The sequence below is a fragment of the Episyrphus balteatus genome, chromosome 1 (genome assembly GCF_945859705.1).
Source record: "Episyrphus balteatus chromosome 1, idEpiBalt1.1, whole genome shotgun sequence".
NCBI classification, from domain to species: Eukaryota; Metazoa; Arthropoda; class Insecta; order Diptera; family Syrphidae; genus Episyrphus; species Episyrphus balteatus.
The window spans coordinates 3,135,801-3,160,724 of record NC_079134.1 but is presented as its reverse complement, the minus strand read 5'-3'; the positions used below and the strand labels follow the sequence as shown (position 1 = coordinate 3,160,724).

Genomic DNA, 24,924 nt, shown 5'->3' with positions numbered 1-24,924 from the left:
TTATGAAACCAGTAGACTTTTTCTGAGTGTGGATATCCTCAGACTAAAATATCGACTATGACACAAATGACCAGAAATCGATGGTTTACATCAATTTTGGTTTTTAAAATTTAAGCGGCCACTATGGCATATGTGTGACATTTGTTTTTCTTTTTCTATGGAAATAATTTTTAAGACTTGGTTTATTTTTTTGATAAAATAATAAAATTATTTTTGATCTTTTATGTCTATGCTTTTGCTTCAAATCTTATTCCTCATTGAATTTTTCCTCACTGGTAGTGCGATTTGCTAGGAAATTTAGGCATATATAGATTATCATTTAAATGAAAAAATGTTATCATGCCATTTTTGCCTTGCAGGAATCTCTGCTCCAAGACCAACCTCAATCATAAAAGTCATTTTTATTAGTTAGAATGTAATACTATAGAAACAATAATATTAAAGCAGTTTTTAATAAACATTATCTTTCATAACACTTTCTTTAGTAATTGAACCAAATAGCCACTCACACAATATATCGAATTACTGTTTAAAACAATTAAGCAATTAATGCTATCGCGTTTTGGTTCCTAACTTAAGAGCACCACTTTTCACGACTTTGCTTAAAATCGATTGATTTTGCATTAGTCATGTTTATTTTTGTTTAACTTTTCCTATAATTGTTTTAGTCATTATTGTATTCAAGTACCTACTCATCACCTTATCATAGAACTTTCATAAAAAGTTCCCTTTTCCTTTTATACCATGAGTTACCAATCTTTTCTTTGAAATTAAAATAGTATACCCATAATTGGATGAATGTGCCAAAGAAATCAAATATTCAAAGAAAATGGCTCACTAGAAATTCTTGGGAAAACTACGTTATAGCTGCTTATGGCCTGTGTGTTACATTGGTAAAACCTTGCCGAAGGTTAAAAACCATGTATACAATAAATTTACGTATATTGAACTGGAAGTGTTTTATTTATATAATAACTAGTTACTAGCAACCACCCCCCCCCCCCCCCCCTCCCTAATTACCCTTTCATCCAAGATATTTATATGGAAACATTTTTTTAATTTTTTTTCTGAGCCATGTTACATACATAGTTTAGTGAGCCGAAAGAAAAAAATTTTAATTTAAAATTAAATTAACACATATTTTATCATTTAGTTATCAGTGTTCTTATCAATTTCTAGTCGAACGCAAAAAAGATTGCTGTGTTCCTTAGTTTCAGAACATTGAAAATCAACTATGTATGTTGTTATCATTTGAAATACATAATTTAGTGCACGCGTCTATAAGTACGCTTTATCTTTGGTAATCCTAGAACTGTTCTTCTATCTTCTATTTCCTCATAAATGAATTAACTGATTTCCATGGTTTCTTTAATCAAAAAAAGGAACACAGCAATCTTTTTGCGTTCATGATTAAACTGATTTGAATTAAATTAGTACTTGGGCTATAGATAGAAAAATATTGGTGATTCACATTGAATCAAAATTTAGACTTCGAGAAAACCCTTCAAGTGTCGTGTTAATCGACTAGATTTTTCATACATTTTCAGTTTTTATAAGCTTATTCATAATTTAGATTACGACGTAATCCTCTAAAAATTCAATACGTTTTGTTAGTTAGCAGACTAGTTTTAGCTTAAAATGTACATTCCATATATAATTTGTGAGTTATTTAATCTTTTTAGAACAAATCTGCAAATTTTTCATTTGTTTATTTATTTATTTTTCAAAAGCTTGATTAGCGGAGGGATAGCAATTCAAAATAGACAAATATTTTTTTTAGTTCTGTAGCTAATGGTTCTACTGATATTAATAAAAGTTTATCAACAAGTAGTATTTGAAATGCTGCGGGAAAGAATGATCATTGTTTTACGATCTGTATACCTCAGATTTTAATCTTATATTTTGATTGATCTAGCCTTTTATAGGTTGAAACGATTGTCAGGAAAACCATTGAAACTTATTGGTCCCCCGAATTACAACCTTTCATAAAATAAGAATCAATCTTGAAACATATAAGGCGTTCAGAATAATAATGGGTCAAGTCCATTTAAAATTTGTGCATTATTCTGAACTTTGAGAAGCATTTTCTCAGGAACTAAAGGAACTTTTGGAATAATGGTTTCACAGATCGGTAGCTCTGTATCCTTTAATGTACTAACATCCTACCTATTCTGAACTAAAAATTCAAGTTTTTCTCAATGACTTTATGAACTGATTATATAAAGATCTGTCTATCTATCTTCATCCTAAATCCGGTCTGTAAGTAAGAACTCGAGTAAGAATTGAGCACCATAGAAGTTTTCTCATCTAGTGACTGTGGCTTGTACAATTTTTGGTATGCCCCGATATATCAAATATGTATTTCACACTCAGCACATAGAGAGGAAAGTTTTTAAGACGTGTTCATAATATTCACGAACCCATGTTCCTGAAATAGTAAATACAAATATTTCGGCATTCATTGAACACGTTTAGGGCCACTTGGTTCACACTCGATTATCTCTTAATCAACGATTATTCCAAGGAAAATCCTTGATTGAAAGATAATCGAGTGTGAACAAAATGGCCCTTTGACTGAGTTTGAAAGAGACTAAGTAAGCAGGAACTTACAGATTCAATTCTTTTTTCTGTAAAGTTCTTGTCGCACAGAGTTTTCATAGGTACCTTTTTTGTTTTTGTTTTTTTATTTTTTATTCAAAATATCAACTACATACACATTTACACTCAATCGTTAAACGAAAATACAATAAATTAAGGTGAATTATTAGATTGTGGCGGGACAAATGGACTCCATCTTAAGCAATTGTCATCAATTTTTGGAAAGTTCCCTCTGCGTCTAAGTCGCTCTTCAAATTCATCCAAAACATCCTGGAATCGAAATAATTTTTTTTTAAACAAGTTTTTTTTAATAAAAGAAGGTGTTTGAATTTACCTGTTTTTTTAATACTATATGTTTTCCTTTCCAATATTTCATCATTCCAAGGGCTTGCAATGTACTTACAATGTCATACGAATAAATTGCCATTTCCTAAAAACAAACAAGCAAAATATTTTGAGACATGTAATTACAAATTAATATTATTATCTATTTTTATTTTCTTAAAGGTAATTTTTTATAATAAAACGGATGTGATTGGCCTTTCGAAAATAACGTTAAAATGAGTTTGGTAGAAAGGAGCTCTAAACTTTTTAGTTGTAGCACAGTTTCAACAGATTTTAATCCACTTCAGAATTCGAAAGGGAACAATAGCCTTTCTTCTCCGACTGATTTAGCCCGGGAGAAAAAAGACCTGATCCATGAACGTTGGATTGCAAAATACTTTCTGAGACGATCTGGGACGACAGATTATTCTCATTCGCCGGGTAGAGGTGAGAAAAGATACTGCCAATCTAGCGAAGAAAATCATAAACGTTTCTTACTATCTCATTACAGTGATCGTGATATTGAAACCGCTAGACTGCAGATCACCAGTGGCATATGCTGGATCATATCGTATCGTCCTATTACTTCGTCCAGTGATTGCGGAGAAAGAAAGTAGAACTATTCATTGGAAGTGATGCAAATACTCATCACACAGTTTGGGGTAGTAAGGATATAAATGAAAGAGGTAAGGTTAGGTGATTTTATACTTCAATACTTGACTTCTAATATTCAATTTTGGTATTGGACCTACGTATGTCGCTGAACTACAAGAGACTTCTATTCCTTCAACATCCGTATGAGAGAACCGTATCATCCTGGATAATGACTCATTACCCATCTACACTAAAGGTTCAAAATTCAATGAAGATGTAGGAAGAGGAATATTGAAAGACAAAGTGGAAATTGTGTCGATTAAGGAAGTCCTATATTAGCTCAGGGAAAGCGGATCTTCTCGAACAGCCATGAGGCAATTAAATCTTTTGTCTCTGTCTCTAAAAAATCAATCACAGTCCACGGTCGAACGTCTCTAAGGGAGATGTCTGAACAGTTCAAAATTCACCTCATGGGTGCCGGGTTACACAAACATTCCGAGCAAATATAAGGTGAAAGAACTCGCCAAAAAAGGAACAAACACTCTGCTAAAACAGGATGCTTTAAGCAAACCTTAGATAGGCTCAGAGTAATACCTATCTGGCAACCAAACAAATAAGGTCATGTATAGACTTGAAACGTTCAAAGCGTTTGTTGAATTTAAATCCACTATACATGTTCTAACCAAAAAAACTTTTAACATTTCTATAGGAGCTCTATAAAGAATAAAAACAGGAAACTGTTTCAAAATTTCCAGGACTATGAAAGTGCTGAGTTCAAAAAAAATTATTTAACTAGGTGTTTTAGAAATTGGTGAAGTAAAAAAGATTTAAATAAGACGATTAACATAAATGAATTTTAAGTAACAACCGTCAAAAATCAATTTCTAAAGTAATCTTAGTGAAGTGGCTATCTGCATACTAGGCTTTAAGAAGAAATAATTGAATCCGATGAAATTGCAAGCATCCTAAAGAGGTGTCATTCTGTCGAATCTTGAAAACTACACTTATTTTGATATCTGTATTTCTTTTAGTCTTTATTTTTGCACTCCTGGGGTTATTCTGGCAATGCTCTTAGTGAAAGTGATTGGTATTCTAAGACATGAACCAGTATGGTTCGAGTAGATTTTCAGGATTTTTTTTAATAGCTCTGCTGTTTTTCTGGTTTATTTTCAAAGGAGAATGAGCAAGTATGTATGGAATGTGGACGTTGCACGGCCAGGAATGAATTTGTTATTTTTTTATGTAATTAAGGTTTACATATATTGTGGAGAAGTTTTATCCTTGTGACGTACTCCAAAAACGGATAAAATGCATTTTTGCATATAACACTTTATGCAGATTATCTCAAAGTTGTATCTTATGTGTGTATTTTAAGTGCAAAATACGATACTCTCTCATTTTCCCTAAATCTGAAGACCTTTATCTTGAATATCCAACCACTAGAACCCAAACTATAAGCATTTTAAAACAACAGTTTCAAGACTATTTTGAGAGTTTCGTTATTCAATTTTTTGTTAGTTTGAATTGTTTGAAAACTTTCGAACAAAATCTTGAAGTGGTTGTCTTAAAAATCTTATATTATGAGTTCTGTTGGTCGGATTTTCAAGAGTAATGACTTCAGACTCAGGGAAAATGACAGACCATCATATTTTATGTTCCAAATAAAAATATAAACCAATTTGTCGTTCATACATTGAATAATGCATTAATGATACTAATACTGCATTTTCTTACATTCTTAACGCAATACTGCGAAACGTCCATAGTAAAAGTTTTTCCTAAGTTATAGTCCTTTCATTTGATACCAATTTTATTAATGGCCGCTCAACGTCCAAAATGCCCATTCTCCTTTAACTCTAATATCACTGCAATATTAAAAAGTAAGTATTATTTCGAGCCTCGTTATAACCTCTCTTTTGACTCATTTTATTCGAGGTGATGCAATTGGTTGTTCAAAAAATCTCCTTGAAGTGTTTCGATCATTAGTATTTCCCAATCATTTTTTGTTTCAGTCGGGTTGGTTCCTCCTGTCGAACGGTATAAAAAATGAATTCCATGAATCTGATTCTAGTATGCAACAGAAAGATTTCATATTTTCTAGTAATATTCGTCGTTATTTGAATCATCTTGATTATTGAGTTGGGACATGACCGCTTAGACTTTGTTCGTTAATTCGTTTAAAGCTTTTCCGCCAAAATAGTAAAAAAGGAACTTTTGATTCACAAATGAATCATTTATTTTCAAAACATGATAAGTCCACTTTTTTTTTTTCAAAATTCGTTTTTTTTTACTAAATTTGTACCACGTCTCACAGTGCGTTGATTCAGTGCAAAGTATGGAAAAAATTCAAAACAGCCTAATTTGTATGATCTTTTTTTTGTAACATTATTTTTTAGTCTCATGGCAAGTAAATAGTGTATAAAAACATTTTTTATTTCGGTTATAAGTTTTTGTCATATAAGTACACTAAGGATTGTTATTTTTATAACTCAAAAAGTGCGTTTTTCATACAAATTGTGTGTAAAAAGGGTTGAAACAATCAGTCATAGCTAGCAGGGACGCGGGTGGACGCGGATGAATGTTACCTTTTTGGAAAGGTCGTATTTCCTTTATAACCTATTAACTTTTTTGATGAATGCACGTGAATCAAAAATGATGCTTAACTTTGAAAATAAGCTGTTTTTGTGAGAAATAAACCGTTACTTTACCGGTTATTAAAACGATCTAAGACTTTGGAGTGCAAAAAAAAACCAATAAAATATATTAAGCTTACCCTTCTTACCAATCCAATTAAAAACCGGTTAAATTGGAGCAATTTAACTCCGTGGTGCAGCTATTCGTAAATCATCACTAAATGGCCTACTTTTGACATGTTACCTTTAAGAGGTTGTGCAGCTTGCTGTAGTTGCATTTTACAAAAAAAAAATTACAGTTAGACATCTGGCTATAATTTAGCATTCTTCAAAACCGGTTTTAGAAGGTCAAATTTGTTGACTTTTTTCCACTGGTCGCCGCACTGTGCGCCTGTCTTCAAAATATGAAGTATCTAGTATTCGATTTTACAGCTACGCGAAATATTTTAGGAGTATCAAAAACAGGATAAGTCCCGAACTTATCATCTTTTGAAAATAAACAACAGCTTCTTTATGTGTAAATGCTATATTAGACTACTGGCTGAAAATCTTAAGTTTAAAGCGTCTTTAAAGTTAAATAAGCACTCCGAACATTATAATTTAATCTCATATACAATTGTTTGATAAACTGAGGATGAAAGCAAAATTATATACCCATTTTAAAACTAATTTCACATCCGTTTATTTTCAAAGTATGATAAGTCAAAAAGCGTTTTTATTTTTTATCTTTTGAACTATCGCTCCAAAACGAAACGGTTTTCTGTACCTAGGCAAAAGTTCTACAGAATATATTTTTTATAAATTTTGCTACACACATCAAAAGAAAATAGAACGTTTTTTTCTTCTCCTGAAAAATTTCTCTAGGTCAGTCTTTTATAAAAATAATAGTGCCAATAAGGCAATCTTTTAGTTTTAAGTTGTAATTTTTTTTCAGTGTAGGGTCATTTAAACTCGTATTACTCGAAAGGGGGAAAAAACTGCGCTATTATTTCGAAAGGTAGGACAGTATTCTTCATTTGAGAACTTAAATTGTAGAAGGCACTCGAAGGTAAACCAACTAAATCTCCAATTTACTGAAAATTAAGCTAAATAAAAATGATTAGAATTGTTTCGCTTACGAGCCCCATAACAATAAGCCTTAATGTTATTTAACAGTGTTATTTATGTTTTTTGGAAGTATTAAACGTCTCCTTGAATATCCATAATAATTTAATATTGTTCACAATTTTTTCACATCCGTTATAACTATCTCAAGTTCACATCATTTTTGCTTTTTAATAGGTTCCTTACAATGATCAGTCATGTCTTGAACTTTTTTTTCGTGACTTCGCAGTTTTTTGGAACTGTTTCTTTATTTCGAAACTGTTTTTGTATTGTAGGACGGCAAAATATCTATTTTTAGTGTTTTCAACAAAGTGCTCAGGATTTTATATTTTTCCAAATCCATAAACAAAATATATTTTATGATGAAAAAAATTAAGGAATCTTTCTAGATCATTTTAAGAGATTCTTTTGTGGAGTGGGAATGCTCTCCTTGACTCTCTTTAACTCGAAGTTCACTTGCAGCAGTTACTGCCTTGATTATATGCCCATCAGAGATCTTATTCTTAACTTTGAAAAATGAATCAAACTGTTCGGTTGAGTGAACAAAGCCTTAAATAAGCCAGACATGGTACTTAACTCATTCCTAAACATGCGTATCTACAATTTATCATCTTATTAATGGTTGATTCACCCTAAACCGTACACATTAAAAAAAAAATATTATTTCGTCTAAGTTATTACCTGTGAAACTTCTTTAATACTCAATGTGGTTCCTGTACGATTACAAAGGTAATCCAGCAGGACATCTTTCCAATACGATCTATAGGATATCAAACCCAAGTCGGACAGTGGCTTCTCTGGGGATCCAATTTTTCCTTCCACTCGCGTCAAAAGGTAACCTGTTAATTGAATAGAGACCAATCATTATTGTTACTATAGACAAAAAAATTACTTCAAAACATCTTATCATTGGCTAATTGAGTTACAAAAATAACAAAAAATAAAAAATATAATAAACATAACCAAAGGACAAAACTCTAAATTGAACTTTCCAGACAACTTTTTTTTTTCTTCTTGTTTTCAACAAGCTTTGTGTATTGTTTCTTTCTGCGTTTGGGTGTGGATGGGCATATCCATGTGTATGTGTGTGTGTGTATGTTGCGCATAATATCGTTAGTCTGAAGTTGCGCATTATTGGCATAGGTTAGGGTGTTGCACTCAGGCAAACATTAATTTTCGGGGGTTTCCCAACCCAATCATTTTACATGGAAGAGGATGAATTCAGACGGCAGCCAGACTCGTTATCGATTATTTTTTTTTCCTCCCCATTTCCATCATGCCAGCCAACACATTGTGAATAGAATGAAGTAGGGAAGCACAAGGACATTCCATCAGGACTCAGGAGTAAGACATAACTTAGGTTTGGGAATGATAAATACAAAAACAAAACAAAAAAAACATTTGTAATGGTTTTTTGTGAAATATAAAACCACAAACTGTTCTTTTGAGTTAGTCCTCAAACTTCTTACTTTTAAGAAAGAAAAAGAATTAAAAAAAAAACAAAAACAGAAATTGTGAATTCGGCTGATACACTTTTGTGGTGTGAAGATACCTTCCTATAAGTTACGTACCTATCTATCTTACATATAGAGAGCCCTATGCGATAATAATACCTACGTACTGTACTTATATATATTTATTGTTGGGGTATATGTAGAGAAAAAACGTAAATATTTCGTTCGTTGGCGTCTGGAGTTTAAAAACCCCTACATAATGTGAAAAAAGCTGTGGCAGGTTTGGACTGCTGGTGCTAGAGTTTGCCTTTGCCACTCTCCGGGTTTTTGCTTTGCATTTTCCTATCACTCTCTTTCTCTTTGCCATATAATCACTTCCTCTCCCCGGGTTTAATATATATCTTTTGTGTGTATCCTTTTTTGCGTTTTGAGAAACGTCGAGACGATTTTATCGATCCATCTACTATAGTCTGTTCTGTTATAGCAGCAGCAGCAGCAGCTAGCTACCTTGTTCATGGTCCTGGGGACGACGCCCTATACGGCGTTTGACCTGCCCTGACCTTTTCCGACTTTGCGCGTATTGCATCGAAGCGACGACGACGACGTCGCCTTGTGTCTTTGATTGAATAAAAACAACAAAAACGATTATTTTTTTAAGGGCGGTTATATGGTTATATGTGCCATTGACGGTACAAGACGGCGGTAGTGGTGGTGCTGCAATGAGGGAGGGGAGGTTATTCTTGTTTTATTTTTATTATTATTGTTTTTCTATTTGTTATTAATTAAATGATGATCAATGCCCGCTGCTGATGGGCGTTTGAATTTTTTTTAAATAAATTTGTTGTTGTTTTGTGTGTTGAAAGCTTTCACGGAATGATTTTTTGAAATCATCAAATCATGATGTGGCAAGGGGTAGTAAGACCGAACCGAGACCGGAAGGTTGGTGAGGAGGAAGAAGGAGAAACATTCACCATATTGCATGCATATGTATATTTTTCACTTCTTGTGTCGGTGTATTTATTTTGTGTCTGGTTATAATTTAAAGCGTTTGCATGTCCAAAGCATAAGGTCAATGTCGCAATGATTTGATGAGGAGAACCCATTTTCTCTATATTTAAGCGTGAGCAAGAGTATAGTGAGTGGTAGGATGAGAGAAGTCAGTATATTGGGGTGGTGAATGTCGGTGCGGCGTATAGGCTCAGCTGTTTAACTTAATGATTTTTAATTACCCGATAAGTTTTCATTCATAAAATTCATACAACATCATCACACAGAAAAAAAATATGAAAGAAGTGATTTTTTTCTTCCTCTGAGAAGAAGTGGTTTCTTAAAATAGGAGAATGTATGTATATGGTTGCGCCTATCCATTCAAACATTTCTCTACGTGGTAGTTAAAATGCGGGGGGATTTGTTTTTTTTTTTTTTAAGATCCCAACTTAACAGCAGACGTTTAATTGTTGAGTTCACTCTAGGGCGTCTATTGTGTTTATCATATTTATAAATAAAATATTATGTTGTTTTTCTGTATAAAACATTAGTGAGAAAAGAATGTAAATAATATTTAAACTGTTATAAAAACATTGAACACGGATACGTTTATATTTAATGACAAAATGAAAGATGAAGGACATTTAAATTTGACTTGAATTTTCCTAATCTGCAGTCAGTTTTCTTTACAAAAAGTTCTTTTTCACGAAGAATATCAGAAAAAAAGACTCCTAAAAAGTTGGCCCCAAGCTTTCAAAAATTTGTTTTTTTTTTTTAGTTTTGGGACCGCTCTTACCTCTAGAACTCCTGCCTAGCAGCGTCTACTTATTTCATTTATTATTTTATAATCAGAACTCTTAAAACGATTATTTGTCGATTTATTTAAAGAGCAAAAAAGGTCTAACTTTACACTTTTCTTCTGATTTAAAATTTTTTCTTTCTGAACTTGAGAAATCAGGATTTCTCCAAAATCAAAACTATAAAAAATGTTATTTCGTCTGGTTAGGTTCACAGGATTGAAACAAGATATTGCACAAGGAAAAATCACTAGACCAAAAAAAGGATCCAACAAAATTATGATTCATCTTTTTGTTTTCGTTTAATGATTTTATAACCAAATATTTTTTCAAATGCTTCAATCGTAAAGCCATAAAAAATATCATGAGACCAACATTTTTTTTCTATTTTCCTTCTCAACAAAGTTAAACGGTTTTAGTGATAAAATGGTTATTTTTAGTAAAGCTATTTACTAAGCTTTAGTTTTCTTTGTATTTGATTTTTTTTAATAACCATTTACCAGTCCTCAAACCATACTTTTAACTACCAATAATTCAGCAAAAAGTCACTTTACAGAATATTTTTAGATACAATATTCGGAATACGATCTGCTTGTCTAATATGTAAGAAAACATTTCTTGTCAAATTGAACTTGGAAAATTAAATTAAGGTTTTGAATGTACAATAGTCGTAATAAGTATTTTGACAAAATGAACATTATTCGATGTGTTGAGAATAATCTGTTACGGTTAAAGATAAAAGAGGCAAGTAAACGGTCATTTAATAGGTTTGTTATGATGAATTTGATTATGGTCAAAGTCAGTCATATGGGTGGCATTATGCTTCGATGTTGTCATTTTTGTGTTAGCAGTGCGAATTTCTGAGTGGAAAAAGTATTTTGACAAAGGTTCTTTTTCAATGTTGGTAAGGTAAAATAATGCATTTTACATTTTTCAAGCATGTATCAAAATGTTAAACTTAATTAGGCTTCGAAAAGTGAGCAAAACGGCATAACCAAACACTTTGAACATTATCAGATTCATCATAACAAACCTATTAAATGGCCGTTTACTTGCCTCTTTAATCTTTAACCGTTACCGATTTTTCTCATCAGATCCAAGTTCAATTTGACAAGAAATGTTTTCTTACATTTTAGACAAGCAGATCGGGCTCAATTTTAGCTGACATTTTTTTCTCCTATAATTCAAATATTTTGCAATGAAATCCTATAGAAAAACTTACTTTAATTTCTCGATTAATTTTTTCTTAAAACCGGACCAAATTTTACGGTGCGTTCAAAGTAAAAAGTTTATCGACCGTATTCTGCTATTCGATTCACGTGAAAGTCTAATATAAGAAGCGTTTAAATGGGGGTTAAAATTGAACTTGAACAATTTTTTTTTCTTTAAAATTTTTAAAACAGGTAGAAACAACGTTTTGCTTTCGAAATTCATTTTGCGAAGCCATGTTCACGTGGTAAAGGAAGGAAATCTTTCGATTCACGTGAATCGAATAGCAGAATACGGGTGTACCTAAAAAAAAAAAATCACAGGATTCCATATAGAACACAGTTTTTGATAAAAGTCTAACATGTGGATGTGGCCATGGCACAGAGGAATAGGTAGTTGACTTCAGAGCCGGCATCGTGGGTTCGAGCCCAACGGTCGGCTCAGAATTTTTTCTAGATCACCTTCTTAGCGGAGGCACCTGTGCGATAACATGAGACAATTTTCAACTATGTCTCCCCCTTAAGGGGGGTAATCCCTTCGGAATTTTTTATTTTTGCATTATTTTTTTTTTTGCGTAATAAATTTATTTATCAACCGAAGAAACTATTTTCAGTGGTCTTAGCCTTAAATGAAGCCTCAAAAGTGCCTAGATAGTCCCGAAACCAATGCGCTCCGAACCTACCATAGTACGAAAACGAAAACTTTAAACGCATTTTTTTCGAAACTAGTTTTTTTCCGCGCCGTGCAATGTAACTCAAAAACTAATGAAGCTATTGACTTGAAATTTGAAGCAAATTACTCCTTAAATCATTGGCCACAACATGAACCTAAAAGTTGAATAAAATTTGTACAGTAAATATTTTTTTTAACTACTTCTTTGTAAAAAAACATGTTTTTTTCGTTTTTTTTATTTCTAATTTTTATTTTTCATTTAAAAAAAATAAATTAAGGTTCATGCAATGCGTACTAAGAAGGAGGTAGAAGGAGGTGCTGTTCGATATTGGAAAATTTTATTTTTATGGAAAAAAGTAAAAAAAAAATTTATTTTTTTTTTCATTTTAAGTTAAAAATTGTTTGAAAGTTGTGGTTGTTGTACCTATTTTGAAAAAATATCGAAATAATAATTTCTGGGGCCACTTCCAAGTAAATTTTGTCAACAGGTAGTACTCAGACTTTTTATTTGCACATTCTGCTTATTATTTATTATTAATTATTGCTCACTTTTTTTCGAAAAAAAAAAATATTTTATATGTTTCATAAAGACAAGCAAATCTTAAATAAAATATTTGCTTTTCAAAAAAAAATTAAAAGATTACCTACAAAACCTAAAAATTCAACTGTTACTAGCACCCTCTTGCGGTTAAGATAGCGAATTGAAATTTCACAACGTTAATGTTGTAGATAAGTGGAACAAATATAGGGGGTGGCCCGACTGAAAATCAAAAAAAAAGTATTTTTTGGACCACACTACTTTCCCTCTATCACGTAGTTCAATGTTATATGTTGTTCTCTTGTTCTTTCTCTGCTTTGTCTATCTGTGTTGTATTAATATTTTGTGTTGCATCAGCCGATAGACTTAGTTTCTCAAGCTGCAGTGTTTCTTGTCCGTACATTTATCTTCGGATTAAATTAAAATGTAATGTAATGTGATAAACGTAGAAGGTAAATTCAGCGACGGATAGAGTTTTCTTGATTTTGAGGGAATGTACACAAAAGATTAGTGTTATTGCATAACTTCACACACACTTCAACATTACAAATACAACAACTTCACACACACTTCAACATGAACTTGTCAATATTATTGATTTCAACTTGTCGTTTACTTTCATCTTTTATACAACATAACTCATGTCATCATTTCTCTAGAAAATCTAGAACTAATGATTAATATTCAACTACGCACAAAATCATTGATACGAGACTGCTGTAGGAGGCGGTTCAAGATCAAAGAATATTTTGTCTCCCTCTTTCGCTCATCAATGTTTATTTGTTCAAATTGTTGTTATAAATACCATTTCATATCTTTGTAAGTTAATACATATCAGCAGCAAAAACAATGTCAAAAGAGATTTGCGAAAACTTTTCCACCTCATCTTAATTCTTCACGCACAAACTCTGTTCATCATCTAATCGGAAATGTATGACAGTTTCAATTTGCAGCAGGCACCAACAAATGACATATCAGCTTTCGTATGTGTCCATATTTAGAATGTTTGAGTATTTTCCCAAGCATAAGTACTTTATTTGTGTTACTATATAAATTCCTCTTATAGCTATGCACTGACTTACTGTGTGTAGTAAACATTGATGGCGGCTTTTTTCAATAGTTACGACCATCTGTGATCGCAAATGCACTATCAAGCATGAAGAATCATAGCTTAGTTTATGCAAAGGCAAAACTTGCCTAGCAAAAGTAAGATACATATTTGTAAACTTTTTATCAGTGCCTGATCTAGAGTGGAACAAGATGGACATAAGCCCAGATTTGCAAAATTTAGGGGTAGAAAAGTAGAATGTCAAAAAATATATGGAGTAAAAAACCTAACATCGATTAAAATATGGATTCAAGGACGGCAATCGTAGGCAATCAGTTTTTTAGATGAAAATTGCTAGAGTTGCGATAAATACATATTGCTATACTTAATGTTAGCACCTTAAGGACCAACTATAATAAACATGAGCTTACATAGACTAATGTGAAAATAGCATGTTGTGCGAGTGACCAAAAACATCTAATATCATAAGGCCTGATATAATGGAATGATTTGCACTTAGTAAAAGGATTGCTATAAGATTTGTTGTTTTACAAAAAAAATTTTAGAAATATATGCATCGAGGAAATTTTGAAATAGGCAAACGTCAAGTGTCGAAAAATTGTTTTTTTTTTTCCTTTTCAAAATCGTTTTTTTTTTCGTTGATATCGGTTGAATCGATAACGAGTAAGCTAGACTTTAAGTTTAATACGCTGCTGATGCGAAACGAAAAATCCCATACAAAAAAACGAAAAATTTCGTTCTGCAGTAAGTACTCTATTCGATCGGCGAAATTGAAAATTGTTTTAGATTATTTGGATAAGTCTCCACCTCTTTTTCGCAAACACATAATTGACATTAATTGTATTTTGTATGTACTTTGTATTTTCATTATTTTTGTTATTCATTTTGTCATTAGCCCTGTTCCATTAGAGGTGGTAGTCTACTAATTGTAAATGTTTTGGTTAATCTAGTACTATCATCTACTCATGCTCTTCTTTCCGAGTACATACGATTTGTATTGATTTCGTTAAAAGTGCGTTCCATTGAAAAACCTTTACTTAATGTGTAAAGGGTAGTTTTATGCAAGTAAATTATAGAAAATAATCCTCAAATTGTCTGCTACTGCCTTAGATTCTAAGGTTACCTGTATTCACAAAAAAAAAAAAAAAAAAAAAATGATTACTACTTTTTTGTGTGTTCTCGACATTCTGATACCTCTGTTCTGTAAGTATCCTAATAACGATTTCTTTTTCAGAATTACAATATAATTTAATTACAATTTTTACTTTAGTGGAAAAGAGATCTTACACAAAATTTTATGTGAATTCAAATGACTTCATTAATTAATTAATTCAACAATTACAGACATATTGCTCACTCTGGATTTAGTTTGGATTAAAGTTAATTTTAAATCCAATCACTTAAATCTGAATTAAATAAATCGAAAGATATAATTTTTTGTTCATATAATTCACTGCAAAAAAATTATGTGATTATTTAATAAATTTAGTATAATTTGCATTTATCTTTATTTTTCCTTTTCAAAATACTTGACAAAACAACTGAACACTGTGAAAATCAATTTTACATCTGGATTTATTAAGTTAAACAGACCTCCAGAGAGCAGTTTAAATTAATTTAGATTTAACAAGATTGGATTTAAAATATTGGATTTAAGATTGGATTTAATTTGGATTGGATTTAGTGAATATTATGAATTTGGATTTGTTTTTGACATTAAAATTTTTTTACATCCAGATTTAATTTTTAAACTAGTGAATAATGGACCAATATTTTAAATATGTAATAATATTTTATTTTTAATTTACAGGAATTACCATGAAAGCCAGAAATTGGGGTAAGCAAACAATGTACCTAACTTTTATCATTTAAATCCTAAAAAATATTACAACTAAAAACAATAAATTAACAAACATATCACTTAGGATGCTCTCTAAAAGAAATAGTTAAAAATGGGGAGTCCACAATTGGTTTATGTTTTAATTAACATCTTTCTAGATTTTTCTATAACTTTGTTCTCCTTGAAATTTCGAGAAAGTGCTGTTCTTTGGAGTAATAATTTTGTAACAAACAAAAACCTTATTCTATACTAAAAAACTAATCACAAAAAAAAACAATTTTTATTCAAACAAAAGAAAAAAATTATTTACTTACTAAAATCAATTAAAAGTCTTCCATATCCCTTCCGTTGGTAAGGAGGCAGCGTCAAGATGCACGAAACGTTGTAAAAAGAATTTTTTTCCTAAAAATAAACGACAAGGTAGATATGTGAAAAAAAATCTTCCAAATTTTTGCTTGCCAAAAAATTCAATTAGATTAAAATATAAAACTGAAAATAAAAAAAGAATAAAGAAAAAGAAGATATTTCTTCTTTATTTCTTTTTTTCTTCTATTTGTAAAGTATCTTATATTAATTTTATTTTTGTGATGGTAGATACATATATGCCACTTCGAGAAGATGAAATAAAATATTTAATTTTGAGGTAGGGATCACACAAGTTCAACAACCTTGGTTCCTCCGACTGACTATGTGTAGAGTACATTGTACCTACCTACAACAACTGGAGACGACAGAAGCTATTTACTTTTTCGGGTATTTATAAGCATTCCCCAAATTGTATTATACGACATAGCTTTGTCGGCGTGCACCCATACCAAAATTACAAAAACCATAGACACATATCTACTACTATGCCATTGTTAGGTAACTAACATCACCACCATCGATATCATCGCCAGGCTCCGACTCCAACTCCGAACTTCGACTCCAGCTCTGCATTCGCAAAAGGTCCTCCGTTCTCTTCACAAACATTTTGCCAAACTTCAAAGCCCCCACGCAAAGGGAACAACACATAAAAATTCCCAAACTATGGAGTCACACCACAGGCATCATCGTGTGTACAAATTAAGCTCGAAAGTTGGGGTATAAAGATGCAGACAACAACTACTACTAGTTTTTCTTTCTTTTTTTCTTTCTTTTTGTATTTTGTTTGGTTATAGGGAAACACCCCTAATACCAAACTCTATAGACAACGATGAGGACATCCCAAAAACTTCGTCAAATGTGAAAACTTGTCTAAAAATTCTTTAAAAAGAAATTTACGAAAATATTTTTCAAATCACTATTACCAAAAAACCACAAATAATATATTGGGTTCTATGTGCATACATGCATGCACCTGCCCTTTAGTGCGGCTCGGCGGAAGTACGCGGGGGAGTCATCATAGAAAAACTTACAAAAAAAAAAAAAAGAATCAGATTCGATATACTCGGGGATTACAAGAAGTTCAATGACCATAGATTAAATTTTTACAAACATTTCGCTATATTGTACATGTTAACTGTCGTCTGGCTCAAGAATTGTCTGCCGAAGTGGGGGTGAATTCAGAGAGAACACAAGCAAAGCACCACCAGCAGCAGCAGCAGCATCCCCTATCACCCCCAAACCCAAAATGCACTGACTATATAAATACACATCTAGGCAAAAGGCGCGGCGACTTCAAAATGTCTATTCCACACGCAAAAACCATTCTCTACGCGAGAAGCTTTCGTCAGGCAGGCTAGACAGTGGAGAGTACATATCACCATCATCCTCATCTTAAGCACCACACCACCAGCGGCAATACTATCACTCTTCCTCGCTCTCCTCAGTTTTCCTTGGCGTAGTAGCATTGGCAGCCGTCACCTCATCATTTTAATGTTACCAGCAGTTGCGTTTTTATATGTTTTTTTTTTTTTTGTTAAACGTTGTAAGCTGTGGAACAAATTTCTTGCGATACTACAGACTTTTAACTAATGACAGAAAATTGCAGGACTTCTATTACGAAGACTTAAAGGGTTTTGCGATACCAACAATATAAACCCGAATATGAAGTTCTGTTTTTGGGAGAAACAGTATGTTGTAAACGTTGCAAAAGGTTGTTATTTACCCCTACAATTACCTGGGGACCTGGGGACAAAACAACATATACAAAACACGGTTAACCTCAAACTGGAAATACGATGAACCTCTTCTATGACGAAGTTAATTTCTGCTACCATTGCTGTTCGGAAGGTATCACTACGGCAATAGAACTACTTTACAAAAAACGAGCATCAAAATTAACCCACAATTAGCCAAAGCTGTGCGGTTTCAGTATACCCGCTGCCATAACATTACAGTCAACTTATATAACGGATTCCAACTAAAACCTAAAACATAGGTTAAGCAACATTAAGAAACAGTTTCCCCAAAAACATAATGTACGAAAGGATGGTACTTAATGGGGTTTTCGTTTGGTACCAAAATTTAGTTTGTATTAAGATTTGTCAAATCACTGATTACACTGGCCAACAATTTTCAACTTTTTAAAATTTTCCAAAAAGATTTACATCAAGTTTTATAGATTTGGGTTCATAAGCACTGAAATCATATTGGTTTCTTTTCTCTAGTTTTTGAAATATTTAATTTTTCATATTTGGAGGAATATTCATACTAATTTTAAAGTTTTCCTTATTTTGAGCGGGGTTAGTTAACATAAAAATCACATTCATTTATTTCTAGGAGCTCTATTTTTTTTTTAAATATTTCAGTTTTCCACATTTTGGGGGTAATTTCGTACTAATTTTAAAGTTATTTTAACTGTTTGTTAGCATTTTGTAAAAAAAATTTTATCGAATATAATGCATTTGGGCCTAAAAATCACACTGGTTGCTTTCTAGAGGCTCTTTTTTTATATATTTTCATTTTTCACATTTTGGGGGTAGTTTTATACTATTTTTTGTAGATTTTTTTATTACAAGCGTTTTTAAAGTTTTCCTGGAAAAATTTATTTCGAATATAATGCATTTCGGCTAAGTAAGTAAAATTAAAATAGAAAAAAAAAAAATTAAATAAAAAAATTAACAAAAAAAAAATTGTATAAATTTCTATGCCCTTTCATGTGTGAATAATTTAAAAACCGGAGCAGCACCCCAAAATTTAGTAAGAAGTGATAAACAACGGTCTGACAAATTTTTGTTTGTTGGGCAATGTTGTCAATATCACCGATGTTCCAATTTTATTTGAGACAGAATATCGACCTATATCACCGGAAGGTCGAGCAATACAAATTTGATTTGATTTTGCAACTATCTCAGAACTAAATTTATAAATTGGCTGTCAGATAGATGCCATATATTTAGACTTTGCCTAGGCTTTCAGTAGGGTTCAACAACGACATGGTTTTTATGTTGCTATCGGCAAGAAAATGCCAAAGGTTATTTTTAGTCGAAATGGAGTGCAAAAGAAAAGTCATTTAGACCCTATACTTTTCCTTCTGTTTTTACATGACCTTCCACTTTTACATTTCGAGTGCAAAGTGCTTACTTGAATAGGTACACTTTAGTTGCTCCAAAAGCAGGTTTGCTGGTCCTTTTTCTTTTTCAAACTAAAGTAGCAGCGGTTGGTAAGAGTAATCCTCTGTTTGATTTCAGCGCTCGTGTTGTTGTCTGTGTTTTTAGCGGAGCTAAGGTAGCCGAAGTCCATTCTACCTCAAAGTTATGGCTGTTTGTAGTGACGTTTTGTTCGATACATGTTGAGTGTCCTTTTTTGACGACAAAATATACTCGGTTTTGCCCTCATTAACTGTTAAACCCATAGTTGCCTCTTCCGTTCCCATGCTCACAAAAGCCCCGCTGACATCACGCTGTGTTCCGATTATGGGAATTTCATCGGCATATGCAAGTAGCTGGACGGACTTTGAAAGATGGTGCTTTTGGTGTTGACGTTGTCTGAAACCTTTTTTGACATAAAAGATATCGGTGAGCTTCTTTTTGACCCTGACCGAGTATCATGCGTTCTCTATCGTCATCCTGCACAATCGGACGAGCTGGTCCAGGATGCCAAAACTAGACATAACTCACTACAGCTCGTCTCTGTAAATACTGTCATACGCGGCCTTGAAATCGATGAATTGATGACGGGTATCGATTTGGAATTTTTGAACCAATTCTAAAACTTAACCTATCCCAAACTTTTTGAAAATGGTCACACTAATGATGATGATATCGTGTATGAATGAAAGACTGCAAAAGCTCAACACTACTCACTCAACAGTAGGTACACACAAGTACACACAGATGCAACATAGCAAAAGCAGAGGCTACACAAACGACTGCTCGTTGTCGTAGCTCGTAGAGCAGCTAACAGCAGCACCACCAGCAAGCACCATTGCCACTCATCAATTTAAGTCTCACTATTATTATTTTTGTGTTATTTTTTCTTCTCCCCATGGTGGCGTCAAAGAATTTATTTCATTTTACTGAAGTAATAAAATCGAAGAGGCAGATTGCTGCTTGCTTCTCCCTTTGTCGTATCGTCGAACCAACGTCGACATGCTTGCTCGTCGTTTGCTGTTCGTCGCTCGTTGTCGGCAGAGGTCCACGACCTTATTATATGCTTATGTACATCCATTCCATATAGAAGGCGTTGAGCAGCAGCAGCAGCTCCCTTCATTCTGTTCTGAGCACACTGGCTGGTGGCTGGGCTAGGAGAGGGGAGGATAGGGAAGGTTAGGTAGAGTAAGGGGTATGTCAGCAAGTCAAGAGCGAGATAGAAGTATTAAGAAAGCTTTGTATCCTTTTTTGAACTTGTTGTGTGTAGTGTAGACATGATGTCACGTCATTGTACTAACTTGGTGTGGCTGTGGCTGCTATTGCTGCACATATATAAAAACAAACATACATTCTTTTGGCACATGGTAGGTATATGCATGCATATGTACTCGTCCGATAAATTTGTGTATATGGAAACTGGGGAAAAACGTCTGGCACACCAATACTCTTGCAAACACAGAAAGTCAGGCCGTGTACTTCAGAATAACGAGCGAGTGTACCCTTGTCCTCGACACTAGAGTTCGTCGCGTTCGTTAGGCTTGTAAGCACTTTGAGGCTCAAGCCAAAGCCAAAGCTATAGACTCTCGGTGCGCGCCTTATATAATATATAAAACACGATGGAAACAATAGGCGTCTGCCTGTGTGAGCATTCACAAAATTAATTTTTGAAATGTACCCACGACATGCGCAATTTGTAACACAAACCCAGTCTTCATGTCGCACCAAGCTCTCTGCAGTAGGTACTCGTACTACACTTCATTGCTGGTGTAACGAAGGGATAATGAACCCGTCGCTGTCGTCGTCGTTGCCATTGAAGACATATAGGGGTGAGAAGTGTCTGCGTTTGGGTATGGTCAAGATTTGTTGTTTCTTTGAGACTGAGAGCTTTTTTTTTTATTGTCATACCCTTTTGTGTATGAATTCGAACGATTATAGAAGAGTGTCATATATGTACCTACCTAGCTGTTTTGCTTATTGAATTTCTTTGCAAAGAAAAAAAAATAATAATAAAACAGAAGGAAAAGAAAAGGAATGGGTTCGTCGTTCAATGTCACTCTCTTATTTCAAGACCACAATTCATCTTCTTATGCGTTTTTACTTATTTAACACTTCAAAAGTGTTAATTCTTTTAAATTATTTATTCAAAAGAATGGAAATTACATTGCATGGGAATAGGTATATCATAATCTGTGAATGGTTTGAAGATTCGTCCTATGCGAAAGTAGATGTTGCTGTTATTCGAGACAAATTGGGAGGGCAATTATTGTAGACTAACAGCATAATAAAATTCTATCTAAGTTCGAAGAAAATTAATCGATTTTTAATAAAATTCTAACTTTTGTTTATGGAGGCTTGGAAAAAACTAGCAAAGAAATAACATCAATAGAGTTATTCTTATTAATAGCTTATGAAATGAAACTTTTTAAAAGAAGACCATCTTATAAAGAGTCCCTAAAAAAATACAAAATAGAATTAATATAGGAATTCCATTCAATATTTACAAAAACTGTACTTTTTAATTCCTCTGGGTCTTTTTGAATATATTTATATATCGACTTTCCGAGACTTTGCACATAAATCAATAATATTGCATCTACGTACGTCGTACATACAAACATAGAAAAAGAAACTGTACAAACTCATACAACAACGGAAGTAGATCTTTCCTAAACGCTGCTTTTGTAATATTAGCTCAGAATATTTTGTTTGTCCCCAATAACTTTGCATAGATTATAATCGACCTCAGTTTTGTTCCTTGAAAAAATTTATTTTTAACAAGGCCAAATCTAACGGACCGTATTAGTATAAATTAGTATAAATTGTAGATTCAACTTAATGAAAAAACACCAGGATACATCCTTATGCATCAGAGAAACAATTAGAAAGTTGGCTTTAACACAAACTTTTTTCCAAAATCAATATTTTTTTCAATTCTGTTTCGAACTTTGATTCATCTCGTGAGTACAGTACATGGTAGTGGAGGATGGGATACGAACCCAGACTTCTGGTATCAAAGTCCACCGCACTAACCATTGCACCACCGACCGGCTAATACAAATAAAAAGATATTTTACAAAAGTTTTTTTTTTACAAAAAAATTTAACAAGTACAAATCACATTTAATTTTGATCCTAAACTACACTTAAGAGCAAACAAAACGGAATCAAAAAAGATAATTTTTATTTAAAACACAAATTGCAATGGATAAAATAATGTTTCTTCAAGTTTTATGGTCTCATTTAAAAGCTTGAATTTTTTACTTTTAATTGTTGGTAAAAACTTCAAAATGCATACGATAGTATCATAGCTATCTGTCAATAAATTGCACTTCATTTTTTTCTAAATGTTAAATTTTCTTGATATTCTCTGCTTCAATTTCAGTTTTTTTTTTTCCTACCGTTACTATTGACGTTATCTGTCATTAAATTGCACTTAATTTTTTTAAAATGTTAATTTGTGCCAATTTTTCAATCTTCTAATAAACAATCAGTTAACTGTTCGACGAATACAGTTATAAGGCTCATAAACAATCAGATAAAAACATTGAATTTTTCAATCAAGAATAACTTATTCTACAGAATAACAAAAACAAAATTGTCAAATTTAAAAATATTTAAAATTAAACGTCATTTTTATTCATGATTGTTTTTGTTTTCTTGTGTTCCACTGTATTTTTTTCAAAATTCTTTCAAAACAGCTTTGACAACTGACACAATATTTTTGTTGAGATTATTCCTTACAATAATTTTTATTCGTCTCTGAAAGAAGCAGATAGTTTTATTCTTAGGAATAAGCTATATCTGCTTGTTGAAAAATTGATTTTTTCTCTATCCTTAGGAATAAGTACTAACTGACTGTTTAACTGACTATTGAAAAATTGGCCCTAAGTGTAATTATTTTCACCAAAACTATGAAATAAATCGCTTCAGTAGATTAGGAAGCAAATCGAGATATACAGACAGTCCACAGAATTGCAAGACCAACAATTTTGGAGTCTCTATTATCGTAATGCCATGTCTGATTGATGTCTCGAGTTCATTTATTTACAAATCCTAAACTAGCATAAGATGTGTTTGTGTATCAAAACCAATTTAAAAAAAAATATTAATCACCCATAATAAAATACATGTTATTACACCTATAACAAACGAGAAAAATATCAAAAAAGTAGAAAATTAGGAATATAATTTTCGTTAAATAAACTTTTTCGTCAAAAACAAGAAATATATAATTATTGCAAATATTGGACGAAGAAAGAGAAGCCATTACACACCTTGTCTGTTCATATCGAACTCTATTCCGTAGAGGTTAACTACATTTTTGGTAAAAGTGTTCATCAACGATCATAGTGATATAATTAAAATAGATTTCTACAATCTACACCTAATTATTAATCAATTGTTTCACTTTTTACTTTTTCATGTTGGAACATCGCTGGCTTTTGAGAAAATTGATTGCTTCTTGGGGTAGTTAGATGCTGATTTTCGCAGACTTAATTCTTTTTATCTAATGTAATATGTATGGTACATAACTACATTGGCCCAAAAAGTGAAAAAGTACAAAAGTTTTTTTTATAGTTTTTCTGGGTGGAAAATTGAAATGATGCAGAAATCTTATTTTTTTTTGTCTAAAAAACTATTTGTATACTCTTTTTCACAAAAATAAATGCTCTAAAAAAATATATTTACTTTTGTGTTTTTGCAAAAAGTGGTGAATGTAGTGTAGTAGGATTTATGCTTGTAACGCCATGTCATATTTAAGGCTCACAAACAAAATCCTCACAACATATGTGTTCTTAATTATGAAAGTGGACTAAGTCACTCCTAAAAATTGCATCAAATCTAGCCTAAAAATAATTATTATTTATGGGGTAAAGTTTATTTGAACTCGAAATTGCAATAAATAAATTTCTTTATTGCTCCTTCAGTGATTTCATAAAAAAAAAATACAATTAAATCGTTATGAGAAAATTATTATGTAAGTTTTTCTTTAACCAATGCAAAAAGTGACTTAGTCCACTTTCATAATCAAGGGCACATATGTATGTATGTATGTAAATATTTTACCAAGAAAATATGTCGATCATGTCACTTGAAACCCATTTGATTGCTTTATTTACATTATAAATATGACAATGAAATACGACCTTAACTGCTGTGTATTGTGCAATCATTTAAACTTTATTACAAAAGGAAAAAATTCAAAAATTTAAGAAAAGAGAGGAGACCACACTTTTATCTAAATATATTGTGTGCTTTCTTTTTGCTCCAATAAGTGCCTTTTTTCGGCCGTGCGTTCTTTCGATAAATTATTTCGTTATAGTTCTGAGCTTGTTATTATCCTGGCACTAAGGATTAATATTTCACCAGTTCATTTTTGTTTGCTTTAGGATTTTATTTTTTGTGAAATTCATGTCTGGTGAATTACCAAGCCTCTACAAAGCTTTAATTTTTACTTGCTCAATAGGGCAAGTATTGGTTTCGTGTAAAAAAAAAAATTCGAGGTTTTAATCAAAACTAACATTACGATGATGGAGAAGCCCAAAAAAGTGGGTTTCGTCATGACGTCCGTCGGTCTGTGCGTCGGTGCG

The 24,924-nt window shown here is 32.3% G+C and overlaps 2 protein-coding genes across 2 annotated transcripts in view; one reads left to right on the top strand and one right to left on the bottom strand.

Annotated features, from left to right (window-relative positions):
• LOC129907785 (glutaminyl-peptide cyclotransferase) overlaps positions 1-24,924 on the top strand; it is a 46,923-nt gene that overhangs the window by 5,622 nt on the left and 16,377 nt on the right. Inside the window, exon 2 of the mRNA XM_055984159.1 lies at positions 15,790-15,816. The gene's annotated coding sequence lies outside the window, so the exon portion shown is untranslated. The remainder of the gene's footprint in view (positions 1-15,789; positions 15,817-24,924) is intronic.
• The window catches only part of LOC129907784 (histone acetyltransferase KAT7), a 29,956-nt gene continuing 7,688 nt past the window's right edge, over positions 2,657-24,924 (bottom strand). Inside the window, exons 4-7 of the mRNA XM_055984155.1 lie at positions 16,134-16,221; positions 7,935-8,092; positions 2,933-3,028; positions 2,657-2,868 (exon numbers count right to left, since the gene is read on the bottom strand). Coding sequence (XP_055840130.1) covers positions 2,752-2,868; positions 2,933-3,028; positions 7,935-8,092; positions 16,134-16,221 — 459 coding nt within the window. The 3' untranslated portion in view covers positions 2,657-2,751. The remainder of the gene's footprint in view (positions 2,869-2,932; positions 3,029-7,934; positions 8,093-16,133; positions 16,222-24,924) is intronic.